The 22,894-nt window shown below is 65.9% G+C and overlaps 2 protein-coding genes across 5 annotated transcripts in view; one reads left to right on the top strand and one right to left on the bottom strand.

Moving 5' to 3' along the window:
- The first annotated feature begins 4,784 nt into the window (after positions 1 to 4,784).
- CIBAR2 (CBY1 interacting BAR domain containing 2) lies at positions 4,785 to 15,096 on the top strand. Its single transcript, XM_081274733.1, has 8 exons — positions 4,785 to 5,188; positions 6,999 to 7,067; positions 7,140 to 7,401; positions 7,540 to 7,675; positions 7,879 to 8,044; positions 10,474 to 10,587; positions 11,716 to 11,817; positions 12,366 to 15,096. The coding sequence occupies exons 1-8, from the start codon at positions 4,973 to 4,975 to the stop codon at positions 12,465 to 12,467; spliced, it is 1,167 nt and encodes a 388-aa protein (XP_081130859.1). The 5' UTR covers positions 4,785 to 4,972; the 3' UTR covers positions 12,468 to 15,096.
- A 1,662-nt stretch (positions 15,097 to 16,758) lies between these two features.
- KIAA0513 overlaps positions 16,759 to 22,894 on the bottom strand; it is a 63,819-nt gene continuing 57,683 nt past the window's right edge. For all 4 annotated transcript variants that reach the window (XM_081275051.1, XM_081275052.1, XM_081275050.1 and 1 more), the window contains 3 exons: positions 20,668 to 20,748; positions 20,311 to 20,405; positions 16,759 to 19,733 (listed from right to left, as the gene is read on the bottom strand). In XM_081275051.1, the coding sequence (XP_081131177.1) occupies positions 19,684 to 19,733; positions 20,311 to 20,405; positions 20,668 to 20,748 (226 nt within the window). In that variant the 3' untranslated portion in view covers positions 16,759 to 19,683. The remainder of the gene's footprint in view (positions 19,734 to 20,310; positions 20,406 to 20,667; positions 20,749 to 22,894) is intronic.

Genomic DNA, 22,894 nt, shown 5'->3' with positions numbered 1-22,894 from the left:
ATGTTAAAAACGGGCCATGGGCTGGGGATGGGGCTGGGGCTCCATGGCAGAGCGCTTGCCTAGCGCGTGTGAGGCACTGGGTTCAACCCTCAGCACCACACACACAAAAAATAAATAAACCAGAGGTACTTGTCGACCTACAGCTAAAGAAAAAGATCTTAAAAAATAAAACAAAGGGGCTGTGGGGGCTGGGTGGGCTTGGCCTGCGCAGGCAAGGACAGGAAAGCAGCCCACGCCCGCTGCCCTGAGGTCCTCTACCTGGGATCAGAAGTGGGAAGCCACCTGCTGGGCTGATGGAGGTGCCCCAGGTGGCCCGCCGGTGGCTGGAGGAGAGTCACCTCAGGGCCGCAGGACGCTCCCACAGGTGCCCACGGTCCTCGGTCCTCAGCTGCAGCCGCTGCCTCCTTCAAAGGGCCCCTGGGCCCCTCCACCCCGTGTCCCTCTTCACGTCTCCCTGACCTAAGGACCCTGTGAAGACACTGGCCCCTGGGGATCCGGGACCACCCCCCACCTCCTGATCCCGACCCAGTCACACCTCAGGGCCTCCAGCCTGCCACGAGGCCCCATGTCAGCAGGTCTTGAGCAGACAAGGACGCCCTGGGGACAGTCACTCTGCCTACCACAAGCCATAAAGAAACCAGGCAGCCTCCAAATGCCAGCTCTGGAAGGCTGGGGGGCCGGAGCAGGGCAGGCTGGGGACACGGGCAGCTGCTGGCCCCGCCCACCAGGGCCTCTCCGCAAGCCCCCGGCCCCTGCACGCGTCTCCCCAAAACACCAGGACCGTGCGCGGTCACGAAGCCACTGCCAATTGTGGGCAGCAGCCCTGAGTGGGGTCCCCTGCCTGAGTCGGGGCGGCCTCTGTCCAGCACGCTGGGGAGGGGGCGGGCGGGGGCGGGGCAGGGAAAGGGGCGGGGCAACTGGGGCAGGGCGGGGCAAGGGGAGGGGCGGGCAAGGGGGGGGTGAGGGGGCGCAGCAGGGGCAGGGTGACAGGGGGCGGAGCTGGGCAGGGGCAGGGGGCAGCGAGGGGCGGGGCAGGAGGGGCGGACAGTAATGGTGCCACTTTCTGACCGTGTTGTCTCCTGGGTGGTGTCAGGGCAGTGGGAGCCCCTGGGTCGGGCATGGTCTGCAGCTTGCACTCATGGTTCAGAAAATGAGAGCGACACAGGGTGCAGCGTGAGGTCGGCCCTGGGCAGGAGCCCACTGTGACTCCTGCCCAATTGAGCTTGTTTCAAAGGGAACAGCGGCCACCTGGAGTCCGTGTCCTGAGAGTCCAGGACGGTGCCCGGCTCAAGGAGCCTGGATGGGGTGGAAGGGCAGGCGCTGCGTGGCCCTGGACCTGGGAAGAAGCCAGCCAGGATGCTGGGTGTCCCTGGGTCGACGTGACTGTGGGCACTGCACTCCAGCCTGCCTCTTGCTCCCCTCAGGGACTGGAGTGTGGCTTGCAGGAGCGGCCTGGCCCATCCCAGGCCACTGGACACTCTCACGTGGCTCAGCCGGGGACATTTATAGCCAGAGAGGGGGAGAGGAGGGAGCCCAGAGGGCCCCCTATGGCCTGGCCAGGAGCTCGTGGGTCCACCACCCTCCAGCCCAGCCTTCCCCGCTCTGACCACCAGGTGTCTCCCTCTAGGCTGGCCACAGGAAGCGGCTTTCAGGATGCTCCTAAAGGGTCTGAGACCTGGTGACCTGCCCTCTCCCCACTGGGTGTCCCACAGCCCTGTAGGGTAGGAAGGTCCAGGCGAGGGTCTCCGCCACCCCGTGATCCTCAGCTGCCTCGTGGTCTCCGCTGCAGTGCAGACCCTGCCCCACGTGGATGGCCCTGCAGTCTGTCCTTGGCCTGAGAAGCTGCGGCGTCCAGGGAGAGCTCCCAGGACATAGAAAGAGACTGACTTTAGGTCGCGGCTCATGTGACATGGGGGACTCCCGCCAGGCTGGTGCAGGGGCACCCCGCAGGTCCTTGGTGCTCAGAGACCCAGACGGAGCCCTGGATCCTGGGAGCTGCACGTGCACTTGGGCAGTCTACACACTTAGAACAGGAGTCCTTGGGAGGGGCCCGAGTGTAGGAGGGGCAGGTGACCCCTGCAGCCCCGGGGCAGAGCGAGCGGGGCTTTGGGGTGGTTTGCATTCTTTGTCCTGGGCGTCACAAACTCACCCCAAAGGGGCACTTCAGGCCACGGGGAGGCCTTCGCCCCTGTCCAGGCACCGGAGTCTGACGGGAGGTGAGGGCAGTGTGCTCCTCCACAGCCTCCCGGGAGGCGCCTCCCCTCCTCCGCGGCTCCGGATCCCTGGTGGTGCCGCCTGCCAGCTCCTGGCTCCAGGCTCTGCTGCAGCGGTCACATGGCCTCCCCTGGACGGCGGTGCTTCCTCTGCTTATAAGGACATGTCCCTGCACAGGGGCCCCTGCTCCAGATGACTCACCAGGGCCCCTCCCATCTGCAGAGACCCTGTTTCCAAATAAGGTCATGTTCAGAGGCCTGGGGTGGACATGCCTTTTGGGGGGACACTGTTCTGCCCAGCACAGTCCCCAAAAGTAAAGGGAGCTGAGAAGGGGAGAGGGACCATGGGGCCAGCGAGGCGGCACAGCCAGGGGTGCACAGGGACCTGACCAGGGAGCCCTCAACGGGGCTCTGGGACTTGACCCCTGTGCCGCTGACCCTAAAGCCCTTCCTTTGGTGTGAGCTTAACCCCCGCCCCCCGCCCCGTTACGGGAACCGACACACCAAGGACAGGAGCTGCTGGGGGCGGCGCAGCCTCCCCCTCCTGCACCCCACTCCGCCAGCTCCCGCCATTGCTGATGTTTCGCTTTCTTTTAAGCAAAGTGGACACGTGTTGCAATGCCTGGACCCTGTGGATGGTCCCCGTGGATCGTCCTCTGCACTGCACTCAAGTCTGTGTGACAACGAGTAGACCCCACTTAGAACGAGGGAACCCCGGAACCGTGGCACCCAGGCGGCGCCTTCCTGTCCCCATGTCCCCCAAACCTCCCCGTGCTCTTTCTCACACACCCTCCCGAGTGACCGGTGTCCTCAGCCCCCGCCCCCCTGAGTGTGACCCCTGGGGAAGGCCAGCAGTAGGAAGAGTCCTGGCCCCCTTGACCCCACAAACAGGGGCCCTGCAGCCTCCCGGGAACTCAACAGCCTCAGCCACGAGCCCCCATCTTCTGGGCAGTGGGCAGCCCCAGCCCATGCCAGCTGGGAAGCTGGCCCGTAGGGAGGGGTTGCCAGGCGACCGGTAGCGACTGCTCCCAGGGCCTGCTGGGTGGCCACGTCACCTGGCAACCAGGTAGCAGCGTCCCTGGAGCCCAGGCCCCACAGCTGCGCCCAGGCCTGCCTGGCTCCTCCTGGGCCTGGGGGACCCCTGGGGCCCATCCTCATTCCCAGAGATAGGACAGCAGGCGCCGGGCAGAATGAACATCATCTTCTCCAGGTGAGTGGCCTGCGCTGGCCCGGCAGGAGGGGACAGAGGGTGCTCCCCAGGTCCTGAGGCCCTCGAGGAGGAGGGGAGTGGGCACTGCTGGGGGGGCCTTCCTCCCCTCCCTCCCCCCTCCCTCTCCCCTTCCTCCCCCCCTCCTCAGAGCCCAGGGCAGGCAGGGCTGCTGACCATGGAGGCTCCAGACCCCACTTCTGTCTGCTTCCCGCTGTGCTCTGTAGACCTGGGCGGCTGGGTTCACAATGTCTGTCCCCCGCGTCCCTCGCTCTTACCCACCTGGACCTCTTCCTGCCTCCAGCCAGCACTGGCCCCTACTGCTCCCCCCCCCCCCGCTGGCCTCCCTTTCTCTCTGGCCTCCGGGGACCCGCCCTGTGGGCCTCTTGGAACCTCCAGCCTTGCTCAGGATCTGATCCGCACACCCATCGGGCCCAGGAGTGGCACCTCTAGCTTGTCCTAGGTGGCGCCCACCTGGAGGCCCAGGGTCACACCTGGAAGACAAGAGGCTGCAGCCCCTTGTGACCTCTAGCGGGTCCTTCGTCCCTTGGCCTCAGCGCCCTGGATTTTAAAGTGGTGATGGTGGCACCTTAGTTACAGGGTAACCCTAGCAGGTCACTTGGGAGCCTAGGACTGGGGGGATGCAGGCTGCTCCTGGGGGCTGGGGCTACTGGGCATGGCTGGAGGGTTGGCAGAGGGACACAGAGGGGCAGCCTGGGCAGAGGGGGCAGGGAAGCGGCTGGAGGGAGGTGGGAGGGCAGAGGGGCCCCAGCGCCTGGTGGGCACAGGGACAACCAAGGAGAGGGCCGTCAGCGAGGCGGAAAAAGGAGACGTTCCGGGGCGGGGCAGGGGACGAGGGCAGAGACTGTCCCACCTGAGGCTGTGACAGGGACGCGCCACTCTGGGCATCTTGGATCCCGAGGAGCTTGCAGCGCCTGGGTGACGCCTCAGGCCTGCTGTGGGCCATGTCCACATGATGTGCCCTGTGGCCCCGCACTGTGGCCAGCGGGCCTGGCCGGGAGGAGGCCTGGGTGGGCGGGGGTGTGGGAGCACTGGCCTTCTGCTCTCCCAGAGACCCAAACAGTCCCCAAAACAAAACAAAAGTTAAAAACCAAAAAGCAGAACCCCCAGTAGGGTTCAGAGAAGGGAGCGGAAGCCTGGGACCCGGGTTCAGAGAAGGAGCGGAAGCCTGGGACCCGGGTGGGGGTGAGGCCCTGGCCAGGCCTGGGAGCAGAGGGAGCCCCAGGGCAAAGCCCCTCGAGGGCCCAGGCAGGGCCAGTGGGCAGCAAGCCCGTTGGCATCCCTGGCCCTGCTGACCGGCTGCGTGGGCAGGCGGGTCTCATTCCTCCCTGGGCCGGCTGCCCCGAGTGCCACGCTGGGCCTGGTGCCTGGATGGCGCTGGCCTCACAGGAGGGACAGGCTGCAGTGGCTCCTGTGACCGTGACCCTAGTCTGGTCCTGGTGCCCAGGGGTGCCACCCTGGCCTCGCCGGGCATTGCCGCCCAGCACAGCCCCTCCGGCCCTGCCTCCCCAGGGACAGCCAGGTGAGGCTGATGGACAGCACGGTGACCAATGCTGAAAAGTACTTCGGGCAGTTCTGCTCACTGCTGGCCGCCTACACCCGCAAGACGGCCCGGCTGCGGGACAAGGCAGACCAGCTGGTCAAGCAGCTGGCCGACTTCGCCAACACCGAGGGCCCCGAGATGCGGGCCACCGTGAGGGACTTCGTGGAGGACCTGGCCCAAGTGCAGGACTACCGGCAGGCCGAGGTGAGGGGTCTAGGCCTGTAGCCAAGGTCAGGAGTGAGGCTGGGACCTGACGGCCTGGTGCCTCCTGAGGTGTCCCCAGGACTGGACACTGCACCATCCCCTGCCCGGGCCGCACAGCTTTCAGGACAAGGGTTGAGGTGCACAAGGGCTGGGCCAGGAGACCTGGAAGCCAGGCCCGGGGCCCCAGGGCCTGGAGAAGGGACAGAAGTCCTGGGGGACAGAGGGCCAAGGCGGCCAGCGGGTATCTGGGAAGTAGACTCTGCCACCCAGGGGCTCTCGTGAGCCGCGGACAGCGCGAGAAGGTTTATGCAGGGAAGGTTTCTGTTGGCGGAGCCAGAGGACTTGTCCTGGGCCTGCGGTGGAGGTAGTGAGGACAGAGGGGCCTGTGGGTGACAAGGCCTGCGGAGTGTTCTGAGGACACGTGCTGACTGTCCCCAGGAGAGCCCTGGCTGTGGGCTTCTCACCAGCCTGACTTCACCTGGCAGCTGGGCAGCGCCTCGACCCACTGTCCCTATCCAGGGGAAAAGAGCAGGGAAGCCAAGCTCGGAGCCCGGGGCCAAGCTCCTGGAGCCCACGCGCCCCGAGCCCACGTGCCCCGAGCCCGGCCACAGTAGGGCACTGCCCCCCCGCAGCGGTTCCGCAGCAGACACGCTCCAGGCCCTGGAGGAGGACGTCATCTCGCCTGGAGGGTGTCCACTCAGTCTGTAAAGCTCCGCAGGCGTCTGAAAGGCACAGAGAGAGGACTGGCCGCTGCTGGCCCCTGAGACGCTGCATGGAGGGGCAGGGGAGTCTGTCCCCCGTGGCCCTTGGGAAAGAAGTCCTTTCAGACTTGTGTTTGCCCACCGACGGTCAGAAGGGCTGGCGGGGCTGAGGCTCGGTGGGGATTTGACGCCTCTGGCCATCGGGCAAGCCTGGCTTTCGAGGGGCCGTGAGCTCCCGTGCTGGGGACCGAGATGCAGGCCGGGGATTCCTGCCGCCACCCGCTGCCTCAGCTGTAATCCCCCAGGCCCCGGGGCCTCCTGAACCAGGGTGGCCCCCGGGGGCTCCTGTGCCCACCCTGACCCCACCCCCTGCTGCTTACGACCCCAGCAGTGTCCATCCCACACTTAGCAGTCACACTCAGCAGTGGGCCGGGCTCCGGGCTCTGGCTGGGGTGACCCCTGCTCCTCTCCCCCCTCCTTCCTGCTCGGCCCTTGTGAAGGAGGCTGCAGTTTCCAGCCCTGGACAGATGGGGACAGTGGGGTGGTCTCCACGCACCTTCCTTCGTGTCCCTGGCCACCCCGCTGCCTACCGAGCGGCTGCACGGCGGACCCCGTGTCTCCACGCTTCCTGCCCTCCCACGTGGCCAGAGCCCCCGAGGCAGTTTGGTGATCTGACATCACACTGGGCCCTGGAGCAGGAAAGAGCTGGACTGAAGTCCTCTCTCTTCCGAGCCTTGACTCTCAGCACAAGTCCCCAACACGAGGCTCCTTGTCACCTGTGCAGGGATGGGGACAGCTGTGGCCTCTGGCACCTGCCTAATGGGCAGCTCGGTGACTTCCATGTCGGGCTTGGTCTTCCTGAGGGCCTCCCCGAACACTGACCTGCCATGGAGTCCTGGGGGCCAGTCGTTTCACTGGTGAGGCCAGGGAACAGTGGCACCAGCCACGCTGCAGAGCCCTTGGTGGCGGGGCCGGTCCCCAGCCCTGGCGGTGCTCACTGCCCTCAGAAGGTGGGGTGTCACCCCGTGCCGCTCTGGGGTGCAGACGGCACTCCACAAACGCCAGCCAGGGTGGCCAGTGTCCGGCTCTGATGGCCACCTGCTCCCCAGGTCGAGAGGCTGGAGACCAAGGTGGTCATGCCCCTGAAGCTCTACGGCGCCCAGATCAAGCAGACCCGGGTGAGCCAGGGCCCCCCACGGCGGGTGGGGCTGGCCCTCAGGGCCCCGGGAAACACCCTCAACTTTTTTTAGGCCGAGATCAAGAAATTCAAACGTGTGCAAAAAAATGAGATCAAACAGCTGGAGAAACTGGAGAAGCTCAGGCGGAAGTCCCCCTCCGACCGGCAGATGATCGTATCCTTCCTGGGCAGCCGGCCTGGGGCTCAGGCAGGACCCAGGTGCCCGCTGGGGTCTTCTGCGCCCTGGGCCTGCCGGGCAGGGGCTGCGAGGGGTGGCTGCCCCACGGGCTGCTGGACCTCCCCTTGGCTCCTTAACTGCCCCTTCTCAGTCCCAGGTGAGTGTCGCTCGTGAGTTGGGTGGGCAGAATCGCAGGTAGGTAGTGGAAGACCTCGGGAAGCGCAGGTGAGCCTCACCTGGGCAGAGGCCGGCTGTGCAGGGGTCAGGGCGGCCTGTTCTGGGGCCACACTTCCAGCATCAAGGGCCAGAGCCGCGGGGCCCTGCCAGACGGAGGGGCACCAGGCGCCCTCCGTTGCCCTGTCCTGCCTGGTGGAGAAGACGGGGTCGGCCAGGGCTGGTGGAGGGCTGCACCGTGCCCTTCTTGTCACCAAGTGAGTGACCTCGCAGGATGCCCCTATGATGGATCCAAGTCAGATACCCCCATCCCCAGGGCCATTGACCCCCAAGGGCACTGTCTGGGGAGGCTTTTGGTGGGTGGGACTAGAGGGTCTCTGCAAGAGGTAGGGCCCTGCTGCAGTGACAAGTGGCCTCAGATGTCCCAGCTGAACTGGCTGTGGGGCCTGGGGACCGCCAGAGGGGCATCTAAGGGCCCGAACCAACCTGTGACACTTTCTACCTTTTGGACCTGCGGTCAGGCGGAGACCAACGTGCAGAGGGCCTCGGTGGACACTGGCCGCACCACCCACCAGCTGGAGGAGACGGTGGACGCCTTCCAGAGGCAGAAGCTGAGGGACCTCCAGGTGGGTGTGTGTTTGCACGCACAAGTGAGCATCAAGAGTATGTGGGCCTGCGCCACGTGGCTCTCAGGACCGTCCATCCTGGCCGCAGGGGCAGGAGGCCGGCACAGCTGGCCGGAGGAGGCCGTTCCCTGCCCTGGAGCCTATCTCCGCCCTCGGACTCTCACACCCTGACCCCCAGGTGGCCTGACTTCTCCCGAGAGCTCCAGTGCCCTTGGTGGACGGAGCCTGCTGAGGGCAGTGGCGGCCTCCCCAGACCCCGGCACAGCGGAAGCCGGGCCCAGAGCCGCCTTGCAGAGGCCTCCGGGGCCCGGTCTTTCGGGATGAGTGACGTGGGCTCCCTTGCTCCTCTGTCCCTCTTGTCCCTCTTCCAAGTGATAGCCACCCCAGCTCTCTAGAGGGCAGGTCTGGTTTGTCTCTCCTGCTGACCACTCTGGGCTCCCCCGTCCTAAGGAGAGAGCGTGGAATCCTCGGGCTCCTGGAGGGCCTGTGGCGCCATCCTGCAGGGACTCCGTGTGGGTGCCAGCACTGTCACCGCGGGGCCTGGCCCAGGCTGTGGCCCTCCAGAAGATTCCACCCCCACCAAATTCAGTGACCCCCTCCTCCCTCAGAGGCCCCAACCTGCCTCCTTGGGGAGGGTCCCAGGACCGAGGCCGGCAGGCCCCCCGGGGCAGCTCTCCCAGGCTGATGGTGCCATATTTCACGTGCTCACTGGTTTAACAGACGCTGGGTACACCCGTGGCTGGGCAGTGTGCCCCAGCCAGCCAGACCCCGCCCCCGGAGCTGCACCCTGGGGAGGAGGCAGGTCATGTGACCAGGTGTGTGGTGAGCCCTGACCCAGGGGTGGACTCCCTGTTAAATGGCCGCTCCCTGCAGGGCGTGTCCCCTGCTGGGTCCTGGCCAGTCGGAGTGAATGTGGTAATGAGCGAGGACCGAGGACCGGGCGGGTGAGTGGGACTGGCTGTCGGTGCTCCGGCTCCGAAGGCCCAGGGCACTCGGCCATTGCTGTGAAGCACCTGATGGGTACAGGACTCTGTGGGCACCACGGCCAGGGGTCAGCAGGAGCACGCAAGGACAGGCTCAAGTTTGCAAGAGACCCTTATCCAGACCGTCCCTACCAAGCCCTCCAGACTGTAAAAGACCAAAATGAGAACTTGAGCTTTTTAATTTTACCATAACATGGGGTTCAGGTCACTTTTCCAACAAAATGGTCCTGTGGCTACGACCTTCTTCCTGGGTGCACTTTAGCCACAGGGCAAAGGGCAGCTGGGGACTCTAAGTGGAGGGTCTGGTGACCCTGCTGAGGATGAGGCCCACTCTGGACCGCTGCTCCAGCGGGCTCCCAGAGGTCTGTAGGTTGGGAATACTCTACACCCCTGAACAGGGAGGCAGACAGCTGGGGAGGGCGGGCCGGCTCCTCAGGGCCACCTGCCACGAGAGGGGAAGGAGGCCTTCCACCCGGCCTCCAGCCTGACAGCTGCTGTTGGCCAGGCTGCCTCCTGTGCGGGGGCGGGGGGGGGCCTGGGAAGGCAGGTGTTCCCTGCCCAGCTGGACCCCTCCCCTCTTCCCCAGACTGTGGCCCTCCCCCCTCCCTGAACTTTCAAACAGCAGCCCCCTCCCACCCCGGCATTCAGCTGTGTCCTGCAGGAGCCTGGGCCTGGGGCAGCAGAGACCACCAGGCTTGCTTGACCAGCAGGGACAGCTGATCCAGAGAGGTGTCACTGGACAGTCAGTCGTCCTGGCCTCCAGGCTGGGCAGCGTCTCCCCGCAGCCCCCCGCTCTCCAGGGAGGCCCACTTGCAGCCGGAGCCTGCAGACAACTGCCCGCTGAGGGGGAAGGCCGCCGTGAGCCAGGCAGGGGCTGTGGACTGGGCCTGGAGGGTCCTCCTGACCACCAGCCCTCCCACACGTCCAGTACCCTCTGGGGCAGGGCAAATGGGCAGCTTGATGGTCACCCCAGTGCTTTTGACCCTGGGCCCCGCAATGCCACCCCTGGATTCACCACAGCCAGACCAGCCGGGAATGAAAGGGTGTCTGTGGAGGGTGTCCGACTGCCCTGTCCCTGTCAGCGGACCTGGAAACCAGCCAAGTGCCCCAGGGCCGGGGACGGTCAAATCAGTCAGAGTCGCCCCCAGACCAATGGGAGGCAGGAACGAAGAGGAGCTTCCTGCCTCAGGAGAGCAGAGTAACCAGGGCAGAGGAGAGCTCATCCACCCAGGGACCTTCTGGAAGTTTCTATCTCAAGGAGGTGGAGGGGAGGGGAAGGGCAGGAAGGGGCAGGTGTCCTCAGCGAGGACTTCCTGCAGTCTGACTTGGAGCCGTGCAACAGCATCATCTAGTTCAAACACAAATAAACGAAAACTGACCTTAAAATTCCCCGGGACTCCCGCCGGGCCCCGCGGGTGCCGACGACACAGGGCTTCCCTCCCACAGAGGATTTTCTCGGACTTCGTGACCATCGAGATGGTCTTCCATGCCAAGGCGGTGGAGGTGTATTCCAGAGCCTTCCAGACGCTGGAGAAGTACAGCCCCGAGAGAGACCTGCAGGTGGGCACAGCCCCGCTGTCCCTGGGGGGCTGGGCTGCAGTGTGACCTGGGTTCCGCCTTCACGGGGCCGTGGGCTGGGAGTGTTTTGCAGCTGTCCGACTGTGTCCTGATGACCTCAAAGCCCACGGTCCTTCCTAGGACACCTGTCCAGCTGCTCAGTCTGTTTCTGTGGGTGTCCCCATGTTTGGCGGAGGTGGGCCGGGTGGGTGAAACGCCCCCTCTGGGTGCCGTTGGAATGTCATGTGGTCATCGCGGCGGGCAGCGCCACACCTCAGACAGCCAGCAGCACGCCTCCCGGCCCACGCTCCGTCTGGCCATGAAGTACCAAGTGCCCGTCACCCTGGTGGGACCTGAGTGGAGAAGCGTTCTTGTAACAGCGTCCCCACGCAGGGCTGTGAAGCAGTCACTGGCTGCCCGCATCTCTGTGGCTCGGGCTGACGGGGCTCCCTGGCCTGTGCACACACATGCTGGTCAGGCACAGGCCGCTCCCGCCAGCCAGCAGGTGAGGGCCAGGCGATCGGCAGGCTCCGTGCCCCAGAGATCGCGGTGCCCTTGCTCCGTGCAGAGCACCCAGCGAGCATGTGTCCTCCTGGCGGGGGGCCCTGGGACATGCTACACCCCCTCGAGGCCTGCCCCCAGACCCTCGCTGGGCTGCAGCTGACCCCCACCTCGGCTCCCACATGGCGTGGGCTCCCTCACCCATGGTGGCTGCTCCAAGTAGTGTCCTGAGATGCGGGCAGCACCAGAGGCAGCTTCTGCCGCTCTGTTAGACGTGGCCCCGAGTGTGGCTGGCATTCGAGGGCAGGGGATCCCTCCCAGGTCCAAGGCTCCGGTGCCTCCTCGAATCTCCATGGGCTCTTCCAGGCTCAGGTGCCTTCCAGCGCCCTTCCTCCTGACTGTGGACCTGTTCCCCGGCCTCCTGGGCCTCAGTTTCCCCACCTACAAGATGGGATGAAACACCCGCTCAGGGCCTGCTAAGGGTCACCAGGGCTCACGGGCAGGAAGGCCCAGTTAGGACCATGGGCCCCGTGGGTGTGAGCTGGCCTGGGCCTTCGCGTGCCCCGTCTTTCCTTCCCACTCCCACCCTGAGCTGGCCAGTTGTGTTCACCCTCCCGGGTCCTTCCTCAGGATTTTAGGGCCAAGATGCACGGAGGGTCAGGGCATCACCTGGCCCGGCCCCTCTTGGATGCCAGCCCCTCTCCATGTGTGCCGTGGCCTCCAGGCAGCCAGGTGAGACTTGGGTGTGGGTGGGAGTGAAGCCCGTGACAAAGTGAAGGGAGCAGGATGGGGGCCACCCGGAGGCCAGGGCACAGAGCAGCGCTGGGTCCCGAATCCACCCTGGACTTTGCCTTGAAGGGGACATGCACTCGCAGACCCTTGCCGGCTGGGGGCTCCCTGTGACAGTGTGTGCCCCGAGCGCCCCCTGGAGGCATTCTGAGGAGCGTCCACTGCAGACCGGTCCCCACCTGTGTCCTGCCCCTGGGGGCGGGGTTAAGAAGTCAGTAAGGTCCCAGGTCATCTCACAGCCCTGGGCACCTTCACCGGAGACCTTCATAAGTTTGGCCCCGGGCCCCAGGGCACGCACGATCCTGAGAGCCGTGGTGGGGCAGGGGCTCGGGCTTCTGGATCATCCTCCCTGGAGCAGTAGAGGAGAGCAGCCCCAGGCAGGCAGTCTCGCCCCAGCCACTGCGACAGCGCGTGCCCTGGGGACTGGCTTGTATCTGTTGAGCTGTTACTGTGACACCAGGGTGATGATGGTGACGATTACTGTTGTTCAGGGCGCTCAGAGCACCGTGCGCAGCCAGAGGAACGAAGATGAGCAGAGTGGGGACTCTGTGGAGGAGGACCTCGGGGGACAGGAGCAGGGGCCCCGTCATTAGGGCAGAATTCCCAGGACAGGTGGGAGGACGGGGCTGACCGGGCCCTGGGGCAGGTGGGCCCTGCACCTGCGGCTCCCCACCCCCACGGAGGCTGCTCTGAGCTCGGCTGTGGCCTGTGCCTGGGCAGAGTAGGCGTTCAGTGCGGCCCACGTGACACGCTGCCTTCAGATCTGGGGACAGGTGGGCTTCCACCCGCGCTGATATTGGAAGCACAGCAGACCCATGTCCTGGGGCTGACCAGCAGGTGCCAGGCTCCGGGGAGGGGCCCGAAGCACCAGGCCTGCACCCTGCTGTCCTGGGGTCCAGGCAGGCGACCTGAGCAGGAGCTTCGGCAGGGCTGCGGCCACCTTCCCCTTCCTGGTGGTGCCTGTGCCTGACAGCAGCCTTCCTCTTCACGGGCCGTGTGCACAGCCTCCCGTCACGCGGGTTTCGGGCTCGCCGTGCTCTGCCCAGGTCAGACTCCAATGCACAAGTTCAGCTGTGACCCACGATGTGATGTGTAGGGGTGACCTGGGGACCACGACACATCATGGAAGTCCACGGGCCTCAGGGGTGACAGGAAGAGGTGGCGTCCGCAGGAGGCTGCCTGCTGGTCCTTGACCCTCCCCAGGCCAGCCAGGGGCCTGCTCCTCCCCGAAGGGTGTGACAGGTGAGGCTGGGGCTCTCGACACGCCCGGGGTGGTGTCTCTGAATGCCAGGCACCACCGAGTCGGCAGTGGACAGGTGTGCCCGGAGCCTGAAGCCTGGGCACCTTGCCTGTCCCAGCCCCACCCTCGGAGCCCCTCCCTGCGTCTGAAATCCGGGAGGTGCCGAGCGTCCGTGGTGACGCTGTGGGCAGCAGAGTTTCAAACGGGCTGAATGTCCCACAGGGACGTGGAGCCGGAGGGAAGTGCCCCCAGCCGTGCCCCAGGCTGCATCAGGAGCCTCTCGGCACCGCGAGGGGCCACGGTGCGGAATCAGGCCACCTGTGCTCCCAGTGGCTCAGTCCCCCCAAGACCGTGGCTGGGGGCTGCCCGCCCCCTGTGCCTCCAGCCGGCCTCGTGGGCAAACGCCCCCCTCTGAGCTGGGCAGCACTGGGTTTGGGCCCCCACGTGGGTGCCACGGTTTGCTCACCAGCAAAGTGGGAGACACAGGTCTTCCTCTGGGATCCCTATGGGGCCAGCGTCCTCCCCACAGTGACTTTTACGACCAGAGGTCCTGCAGCTGGACCCCTGCAGGAGCCGCCCAACTCGCCCAGCAAGACGCTCCCTCCCAGGGTAACTCAGGCCCGCCAGCTGTCCGTGGGGCAGGAGGTGTGGACAGTGGGCCGTCCTCGGCATTACTTTGCACGGGGAGTGGTCACACTGTGTATTTTCCCCCTTGCTCTACGCCGTCTGTGCGGACCCGTGAGCACACACACCTTCCACGCTCAGCCGTGTCCCGCCTGCACTCGTGGTTTCTGGAGGGAGATGGCCGCGCTGGCCCTGTGTGGTCCCGGGGCTGAGCAGCGCCTGGCACGCAGTGGGTGCTCACCAGTGTGAGCTGGCTGACCAGGGCCTCCCTCTTCCCCACTGCCCCAACCAGCAGAGAGGCCCATTGTTCCTAGGAGCAGCTTGGATGGTCGCCAAGGGCCGCCTTGTCACTGCCTTCTTGGGTGGTCACTTGGAAAGAAGCAAGAAAATTCCGAGATTCTTTCTTTGGGCAGGAGGGGAGGGGGACGAGGCCCCTGGTGGTGAGTCTCTGTCCTCGGCACCGCCAGTCCTGCCTGCACACTGTTGGTTTTCTCTCCTGGTCGCTGAGGACAGACCCTTCTCCACCCCCCAGCCCCCCCTCCCCAGGCTACTTGTGCAGGTTTCTACCTACAGGAGGAACAAAGCCCTGTCGTCCCCTCCCAGGAAATCAGGGGACTGAACACAGTGCTTGTCCCCACTTTGGCAGAGAAGAGGTGCTCTCCGGGGCCAGCTGCTTGTGGCCCGAGCCAGTGCTGCCTGAAGAGCAGGGCGGGGGGGAGTCCCAGGGACACCGCACAGGGGGCTGGCAGAGTCCTTGGGCCGGGGGTGAAAGGCTGCGGCCTGGCAGAGAAGCAGCTTTGGAAGTTCGAGCGCGTTCTCTTTGAGTGTTTAGTTTTGTGGATTTTGAATAATAAATGTGTTCCCATAAAACAAGACGGGGAAGTGGGTCCCTCTCCTTCCTTAGCAGGACACTGGCCGCGGAGCCCCTCGGGGTCCACTTCCGCACGGAGGCGGGTGGGCGGTGAGCAGCTCAGCTCTGCCCTCGGTCGAGCTCCTCGTGTTCGCACAGGACGGGCCCCGTGGGTGACGTTCTCCCACCCTGTGTGCAGTGGAGACACCAGGCTCCCCGAAGGTCTGGCTGAGGCGCGGGGTCTGCTGGGGAGGTGGAAGCACATGGCCTCTCCCCGTCGGTCAGCCCTGCCCGTGCCCTGGCCCCAAGAGGAGCCGCCTCTCCCTGGAGCTGGCCCCTGAGCCAGTGCTGCCCCCGCAACGGTGGGATCCCCCTGGCACAGGGAGAGGTCCAGGACACCCCAGGCCTGCAGCCCCACTGGCCAGGCTCTCCCTGCACACTGGCTGCGAGGGGCAGTACCCCCAAGTGGCAGGGAGTGTGCCCAGTCCACTTGGGGGTCCTGCCCTCCAGAGCCACCAAGGGGCATGGTTCCCACCCCAGCTGCTGGCCTGGGGGTCCCTGCAGCCGGCTGTGCTACTGGCCCAGGCTCTCGGGCCCCTGCCAGGCCAGAGCACTGGAGCCGCTACCAGGGGCTGCCCATGGAAGCCAGGCAGCCCAGCTGGGAGGGTGGGCTTGGGTTAGGTGGGTGCCAGGCCATGGAGCCTGCTGCCCCAGAGGTGAGACAGTTGGACGGGATTCGAGGACGGCAGGATGAGGATCCCCTCCATGGGAGGCCATACCGTGGCCCAGCTGGGTTCCAGCCCAGGAGCAGACCCTCATTCTCTAACACTGACCCCAAGTGGCCACGCCGTCCATGGGCAGGACTGCTCCTCTTCCTGGCCGTTGGCCTTCTCACCCGAGGGCGCGACCTTGGGGAGAAGTCGGTTTCTCCTGCGGAGCCACCCACCTGACCCTTAACTGCCCCCCCCTTCTGGTGCTAGGGATGGAGGCCAGGGCCCAGGTCACGTGTGGCCAGTGTTCCTCCTCTGAGCTACGCCCCAGGCCTCGGACGTGACTGCGAAGACTGCAAATGCAGCCCAAAGTCCTGATGGGCAGGCTCACAGACGTGATCACACCGTTTTTAAAAAGATAATTTATTCCCGTTTCACCTCCGAGGGTCCGAGGTGTGACACAGACACAGACGTTTCCTCCTCCCCAGGGAACAGCTACGATTTCAGCTGCTTTGAGATCTTCAACCTCGAAATTTTCTCACCCTTAAAATATACTCTTAGGACGTCACCTGAGGGACACGAGGCCACTTAACACAGAAAACACTGGCATTATGGGGTCGCCACAAAGGAGATGGTTAGAGGCCAGGATGGGCCCAGGACAGACTCAGAAGGGGACAGGGTGACCTCCACGAGGGTTCCAGCAGCAGCACAGGGCACAGTCAGGCTGTGGTCAGCCGGATCCCAACCCTCGCTGTCATAAGGGGACACGTGCTGTCCGAGTGGCTTCCTGCTGGTGGAATGTTTGACCGAACCTTCTCAGGTTGTCCACTGACGCTGGAAGGGACAGTCCCCAGCAAGTAGGCTGGACTCTGCCCCTAGGTGCCCAGAGCTTCACTGTCCCCTGCAGGGGGAGGCTGGGTGCCCACACTGCCAGAGCCCCGCCCAGGCCAGCCTAGCTTTCCTGGCGCTGAGACCCTCTGTCTCTTCCTCTGGGGCACATCGTCTAGGAGTGAGGAGGGCACAGGCGCCACTTGTCGAGATGATGACAAGGGACACTGAGTAAGCTGAACTGAGGATGGCACCAGGACGGGCCTGGTCACTGGCAGTGGGCAGGCTGGCCCCACGCAGGTCCTGCGACCCATCCTCCCCAGGGACCCCAGACACACAGGCCAAGAGGTGCAAGTGGGACAGAGCTCAGGACGCCTCTCCAGAGCCCGTGGGGCAGTCCTGGGGGGTGCCCGCCGTGCGGACCACCCGCAGCGCTCCGCCCTCTGCTCCCCGACCGCCAACGCCCTCCTGTTCAGGCCCGGGAGGGGGTGAGGGGAGGACAGACAGGCCGGCTGGCCGGTGTGGACACTTGAACACTGCCACCAGTCCGCCAGGCACGTCAGGCCAGTGCGGTTCCCCTAACCCAAAGCTCTTCAAGAAAACGGAGCCTGAGGACCTGCCCGTGGTGAGTGGCTTGGAGGACGTGCAGGAGGCAGCTGGGCGGGGTGCAGAGGAGCCAGGGGAGCCAGGAGCCGGAGGGGCCTGCGGAGACCTCCCGAGGCTGGGCCACTCCACCCAAGAGTCCCTTCCCTCTCCCACAACAAGGGGCTCTCCAGCTTTGAAATGCCCTGCCCCAGGCCTGCTGCCTGGCAAAGCCCTGGACTCTCCGCTGTCCCACGTGAGCATTCCAGGTGACCGGTGTAGAGCTGGTGAGACCATCGGGCCTGCCTGGACCCCTGAGGACTCAAGAGCCACGGTCAGCGTGACCGGGAGGGTCGGCGGGCAGCTCCAGGCCCCGCCGGGCTGGAATCTTTCACTCTCCTTCACGGTGGGAAGCCCAGACCCTCTCACCAGGAACCCGGGACAGCCGGTGCTCCTGGGTGGCAGGTGTCCAGAGGGCAGCCACGAAGCAGGCCTCACAGCTGCAGCCCTCGGCCCCGCGAGCCCCTCTGCCCCGTGAGCCCCTCTGTCCCGCGAGACCCTCTACCCCAAGAGCCCCTCTGCCCCGTGAGCCCCTCTACCCCAAGAGCCCCTCTGCCCTGCGGGCGGCTGTAGCACCAGCCCCGCCTCCACTCAGGGCAGGGAGGACAGTGGGCAGACGTGGCTCTGGCTCTGAACGGGCCTCGGGTCTACGCTGTGGCCTGGTTCTAGGCCCCGCGTTCTGTGGACGGACGTGAGCATCGGGTGCTGACGTACAGATGGAGACTGGCCCTTCTTCTGTCCTCTCGTGGTCTTGAGCTCTCGGCCGAAGGCCCCCGTCCAGACAGACAGCCGACTGCAAGCTGGACTAGCACGGCCCTCCTGGACACGGGCACGGCCCTCACGGGCAGGGACGTGCTGGCCCGTCGCCCACTGTCCTGCTCCCGAAGCAGGTGTTCCCTCTGCGAGGAGCGCACTGTTTTGCCTCAGCAGGAGTCACGTGGCCCTGGAGGTCAGGCAGGCGGCAGGAAATCTGATGACAGCCCTGGAAGCTCCCAGCTGCCCGCGCACGGCCTGCGGGGGCTGGAAGCTCCTCGTGGGAAGCAGGAGGCGCCCCCTGTGCCCATCTGCAGTGCCTGGTGCCCAGCAGGGTGTCAGAGTCACGCCCAAGTCATGACACGTGGCCACGCCCTGGGGAGGAGGCTCAGGGGGAGAGGACGCCTCAGGGGGCCGGCTGAGGCCTTCCGGTCACACTGACCAGCCTCCTGGAGACACTGGCCAGGGATACCTGAAAGTGAACTGCTCACCAAAGCCAGCTGCCGGCAGGGGACAGGGGGGGACCCTGAGGGACTGTGCTGCTTTCACATGGCACCTGGAGGGCCGCCACGTCCCCAGAGGCCAGCTCTGTTCCAGCAGTGCTGAGTGGGCCACGCCCAGCGGGTGACGCTTCTCGGGTCAGACTCACCCCGGCTCTGAGCCGGGTCTGCGAGAACCAGGATCAAGGAGAGGCCACGTCCATGTCCTCGAGCCGTCGCTCCAGGGCCCACGGGGGCCGGTCTCAGGGTGCTTCTGAAGCCCTTGGGGTCAGAGGGGCAGGCATCCTCCACACACAGGTGGGTGTCGTGGACGCCGTGAAGCCCACGCAGTTCAGTGACACTGGTGACAACACGGGAGAGACCTCCACGTCACCCTGGGGGCCTGGCGGGGCCGGCCCCTCCAGGGCAGCTTGGCGAGGGCAGACGACCGAGGCTCCTGGGCACTGAGGGGTGACCATCAGGGTGACCATCAGGCTGGGTTGGTGGTGCTCGTGGGGGAGCCGGTGGCTCAGTCTGTGCACTGAGGGGGATGAGGGAAGAGGGGCCCCAGGAGGAGCTGGCGTCAAGGTCAGCGGCCAGAACAGCAGCGGCCAGAGGCAGAGGGAACCCAGCTGCTGTCCACACGGGGGACAGCAGGCCTGGGCCAGCACACCGACCGGGTGCTGGGGCTTGCACTCCGTCCCCACAGGTGGCCTGGCACATGCAGAGGAAGCCCAGGTCCTGGCTGTGGCTGAAGGGCGTCAAAGGGCAGGAGGGAGAGCAGGAGGGAGAGCCACGCGGAGGCCCGGGCTGGGCTGCAGAGGTCCCCGCGGCTCCTGGAGGAGGCTGTAGGGTGGAGGCCTGCGCTCAGAGCTCGGAGCTGAGGGTCCATGCTGCCCATTGCCCGTAGCCTCACTAGAGCTGCTTCAATGACACGAGTCTTCAAGGTCCCTGCCTTCAATGACAGGAGCGCGGGGCCGTCCCTCCGGGAAGGACGCCACTGCCCAGCTGCTGTGAGGCTCCTCTTGCCCAAGCTCCTCTCACGGGACAGACCACGGCGTGGCTCCTGGGCACTGGGGACGTCCTCAGTTCTAGAAGGAAGCTCAGCGGCCCTGCATTTGGGAGGCTGAGACCCCTGGGGGACCTGGGATGGCAGGAGTGTCCCTACCCGAGTGTCTCTTTCTCCTTCTCTCAAATAGGGCGTGTCTGTCCTCTTGGTTCCTGTGACTCCTGTTCCCATCATAGAGGGGACAGAGAGCGAGCAGAGTCCACTGCACAGGGAGGCCGGCCACCCTGCCCTGGTGGCCTCCAGGACTGTCCCACAGCCACGGTGCCCACCCTTCACTCGCGGCCCTGCAGGTGCCCACACACTCGTCCACCTCCAAGCCCAGCCTGCCCCTCTGGCCCTCAGCAGGGTGCGGAGGCGGCTCCTTCGCCCTCTCCACTCCCAGCCTAGCACTGAGGGTGCAGAGGTCCCTCGTTGTAGCCATGTGACCCAAGGGACACTCTGGCACATGGATGGGGCAGACGCAGGCAGCAGGGAGGGGGGGACGGCAGCCGGGTTCTTCTAACCGCTAGTCCCAGGGCTGCGCGGCGCAGCCCCGGGTGCCGCTGGTGTCATGCAGGGTCAGAGGTGGGGACAGCCAGTGGCTGCCCTGGACAGTAGCACAGGCCCTCCGTCTCCTATTCACTGGCCATCTGCTCAATGTGGTCACTGAGCAGCTTGTATTGCTCTGGAAGAGAAGACGATGTCACCGTGAAGAGAGGGGGTGGCCAGGTCAGGCGCCCCACAGCTCCCCCCAGGCCCGGCCACGGGCACCCTCCAGGCCACTGTGGGCCCTCTGCCACCCTCCAGGTAGGGCTGTGCACAGGGTGCTTGGTGAACAGCTCGGCACCAGCACGCTGCGGGCACGAGTTTCCAGTGGGCCTAGGAATGTCCTCTTATGGAGGACAGCCTCAGAGGCCCGCGATGGCCAGCCCATGTCCTGGGGACCCCAGAAGACAGAGTGCCCTGCCCGTGCTGGAACAGGGCTGTGGCCACCCTGCACGGCTCTGAGGGGTGGGACTCAAGAACCCCAGGGGGCCATCAGGTGGACCGGTGGCTGGGTTTGATCAGGCTCAGAGCGCCAAGCACAGGTTCACCCCCAACCCTCGCTGGGCGGGGAAGCAGGAGGCCCCTGTCCACCCTGCCGCTCCGTCTCCAGACACGGGGACTTCCTGTCTGCAGGGCCTGGGAGAGAAGAGAAGCCACCCGAACCTGCCCGGGTTCCCCGCCCCCAGGTGCCCGGGCGGTGGCCGGGCCGGGCTCACCCTCGTCCAGGTGGCCGATCACAGCCTGCTTCTTCAGGAACTCGCGGCACAGCGTCTTGCTCAGCCCGAAGGCCAGCATGTTGTGAGTGAAGGTGCTAGAAGGGAACACGGCCATCACCTCCCGCTCCTGCTGAGGGAGGGACCTGAGACGCCCCCTGGGCCGGAGGTCCCACATGGGGCCCGCCTGGGTGGCAAGCCAGAGGCAGAGCACAGGTACCTCGGGAGCCACCAGCACTGGGAGCTGCCCCCACGGTGCCCGGAGGGGACTCGAGAGCGGGAGGTAGGCCAGCGGGGCTCCGTCCTCCACTCCGAGGGCGGAGGCCACGGCTGCCGGTAGGGGCTGCCCGCCGCTCTTACCCCAGCTGCCCGAAGGTGATGTTCTCGTGGAACCGCAGGCTGTCGTCCCGCTCCTCCTGCGTCATGTGGCACCACCTCTCCCTGCGGGGACAAGAGGGCTTCACACAGCCATCTGCTGCCCCCTGGCCGCCCGGTGGTGCTGGTGGCCCAGGCTCGCCTTCCTGGCTGGAGGCCTGTCCTGGAGGAGGGGCTTCCAGGAGAAGCCCACCCTTGACAAGGTGCCGAGGGCCCACCCAGCCCCCTGATGTCACTCGGCCTGCCACCAAGAGGCTCTGTGGCCTCGGAGACCCAGGAGGGATGCGGCCTCCCGGGGTCCTCCCAGGTGGCCAGGCTGCCTCCAGGTGGAGACCCGAGAGGAGAGGCAGCTCTGGCCTCCCGGCAGCTGCAGGCCACCAGGAAGGACCCCACACCAGGGAGGGAATTCCTCCTGATCACAGCGCAGGGCGGAGGGTGGGCATCGCCTGCCCCGTCCCTGAGGGAGCACTGAGCTGACGGGGGTCCAGGGCCGGACCCAGAGGGTCCCGGGTAAGGCCCACCTGCACCCTGCCGCAGAGGTCAGGTCCTGTCACTGCTCCTCCCTTCCAGCCTCTGCCCAGGGGACTGGGGCCGCCCCTCCCTGCCCTGCCCCCTGGTCGGACCCCGCACCCGGGCACCAGGCGGCCAGAGAAGCAGGTAGAGGAGCCGCCGCAGATGGGCAAGTTCATTTTAGCCTGTTTCCCCCTAAAAGGGGACTGGACGCTGAGAGGAAGAGCAGAGGAGCAGAAACTGCCCAGAGAACAGTCAGGACAACAAGGGCCAGGGATGGACGGACAGAAGGACACAGCTCTGCTTCTCTCCACCCCTCGGCCAGAGGCTCCAGGGCTGCAGCACTTCTCCAGCCTCTGAGGGCAGGGCCCAGAGACCCCCAGGGCACACTGAGTCCCACCTTGTACTCCTCCCGACTGAGTTCCCTCTCATAGTCCCCCTGAGGGCTGGCAGCTACACAAATCCTGCCCTACCACTGGCCATCAGGTACAGTCGTGCAGGGATGGCACTGCACATCCCGCCACAGGGGAATGGCTCCCCTGAGTGTTGAGCACAGCAGCCCAGATGCTCCTGCTCTGGACCCACGAGGAGGTGGTTCTCCCTCCTGCTGTGAGACTGGAACCCGGAGTGGACCTGGCCCCTAGCAGTTGGGGGCCCAGCTGCTTCCTGAGAGCTGGTCTCAGTCCCCACGGGAGGCCAGCCCTGCGCACTGCACTCCGGCCTGTGGGGTCTGGATGGACTCACACTCGCCCACAGAAAGCCCCTCTGAAAAGAGGGTCAGAGGTGACAGGAATGACAGTGGAGGTCACTGAAGGAGAGGTCATTTTGCTGGCCTGGGCAGCCTGGGGCCTGGGTGGCGCAGGGTGGGTCAGAGGAGTGGAACCCACCCAGGGCTGTGCACGTCGAATCTGTGGGGAGGCCCGAGGCCCCGGAGGCCTAGGAGGCTGGCTGCGCCTCAGCAGGGCTGGGCAGCGGCACCGGCTCTCAGGGAGGCCAGGCTGGGCCCAGCCTTCCTGGGCTGTGATGCCAGGAAGCCTGTCAAGTGGGAGGCCGTCACCCCGAGGGACCACAGGACAGGGGCACCACCCCTGTTGCCCCCGGGCAGCATCAGGGTCAGGTCCCCCCATGCTCCCTCTGTCCCCAGGAGGCAGCCGCGGAGGCCTCCTTGGTGCCTAAGTGCACATCTCAAGGACACACCGAGGCTGCGCGGCAGCAGGACTTCTCAGCCACCAGCAAACTCAGGAGCCCGCAAAACCACCACTGAATCAGCAACTAGAAGACCTCACAGGGCTCCCAACTCGGGCCACTCAGGCTCCAGCCACAGGAGCTCTTGGGGACAGCCCCACCTGGCTTTTTTCCAAGGGACCCCCCACCCACACAGCTTCCCCGTCACTCGGGGCTGGAAAAAAGGACACTGTGCTGCCGAGTGTCCCCAGGCCCATGGCCCCGGCACCCTCCCCCCTGAGGGAGGCCCAGCTGTGGTCTCACCGTTGGCCTGGGCGGGCCAGGTGGACAGCACAGGTGGACAGCGAGACCCCTCCAAGCGGGCGGGCTCTCTGTGGTCACTGTTCTTTCTTCCCTGAGATGCGCTGTGCCCTGCAGGTCCTGCTGTCTCCACAGTCAGGGTCAGGGCCCCCCATGCTCCCTCTGTCCCCAGGAGGCGGCCACTGACTGTGAGGGCTGGCCGAGGCGGCGCCCTCCT

Source organism: Spermophilus citellus (assembly GCF_964194105.1).
Source record: "Spermophilus citellus genome assembly, chromosome: 18".
Taxonomy (NCBI): Eukaryota; Metazoa; Chordata; class Mammalia; order Rodentia; family Sciuridae; genus Spermophilus; species Spermophilus citellus.
The sequence above is the reverse complement of the archived record's forward strand: the minus strand, read 5'-3'. Positions and strand labels throughout refer to the sequence as shown.

Coding starts and splice junctions, on each gene's coding strand:
- CIBAR2 (XM_081274733.1), top strand. CDS start 4,973: ATGGACAGCACGGTGACCAATGCTGAAAAGTACTTCGGGCAGTTCTGC. Junction 5,189..6,998: donor AGGACTACCGGCAGGCCGAG/GTGAGGGGTCTA, acceptor CCTGCTCCCCAG/GTCGAGAGGCTGGAGACCAA. Junction 7,676..7,878: donor CGTGCCCTTCTTGTCACCAA/GTGAGTGACCTC, acceptor GGGGACCGCCAG/AGGGGCATCTAAGGGCCCGA.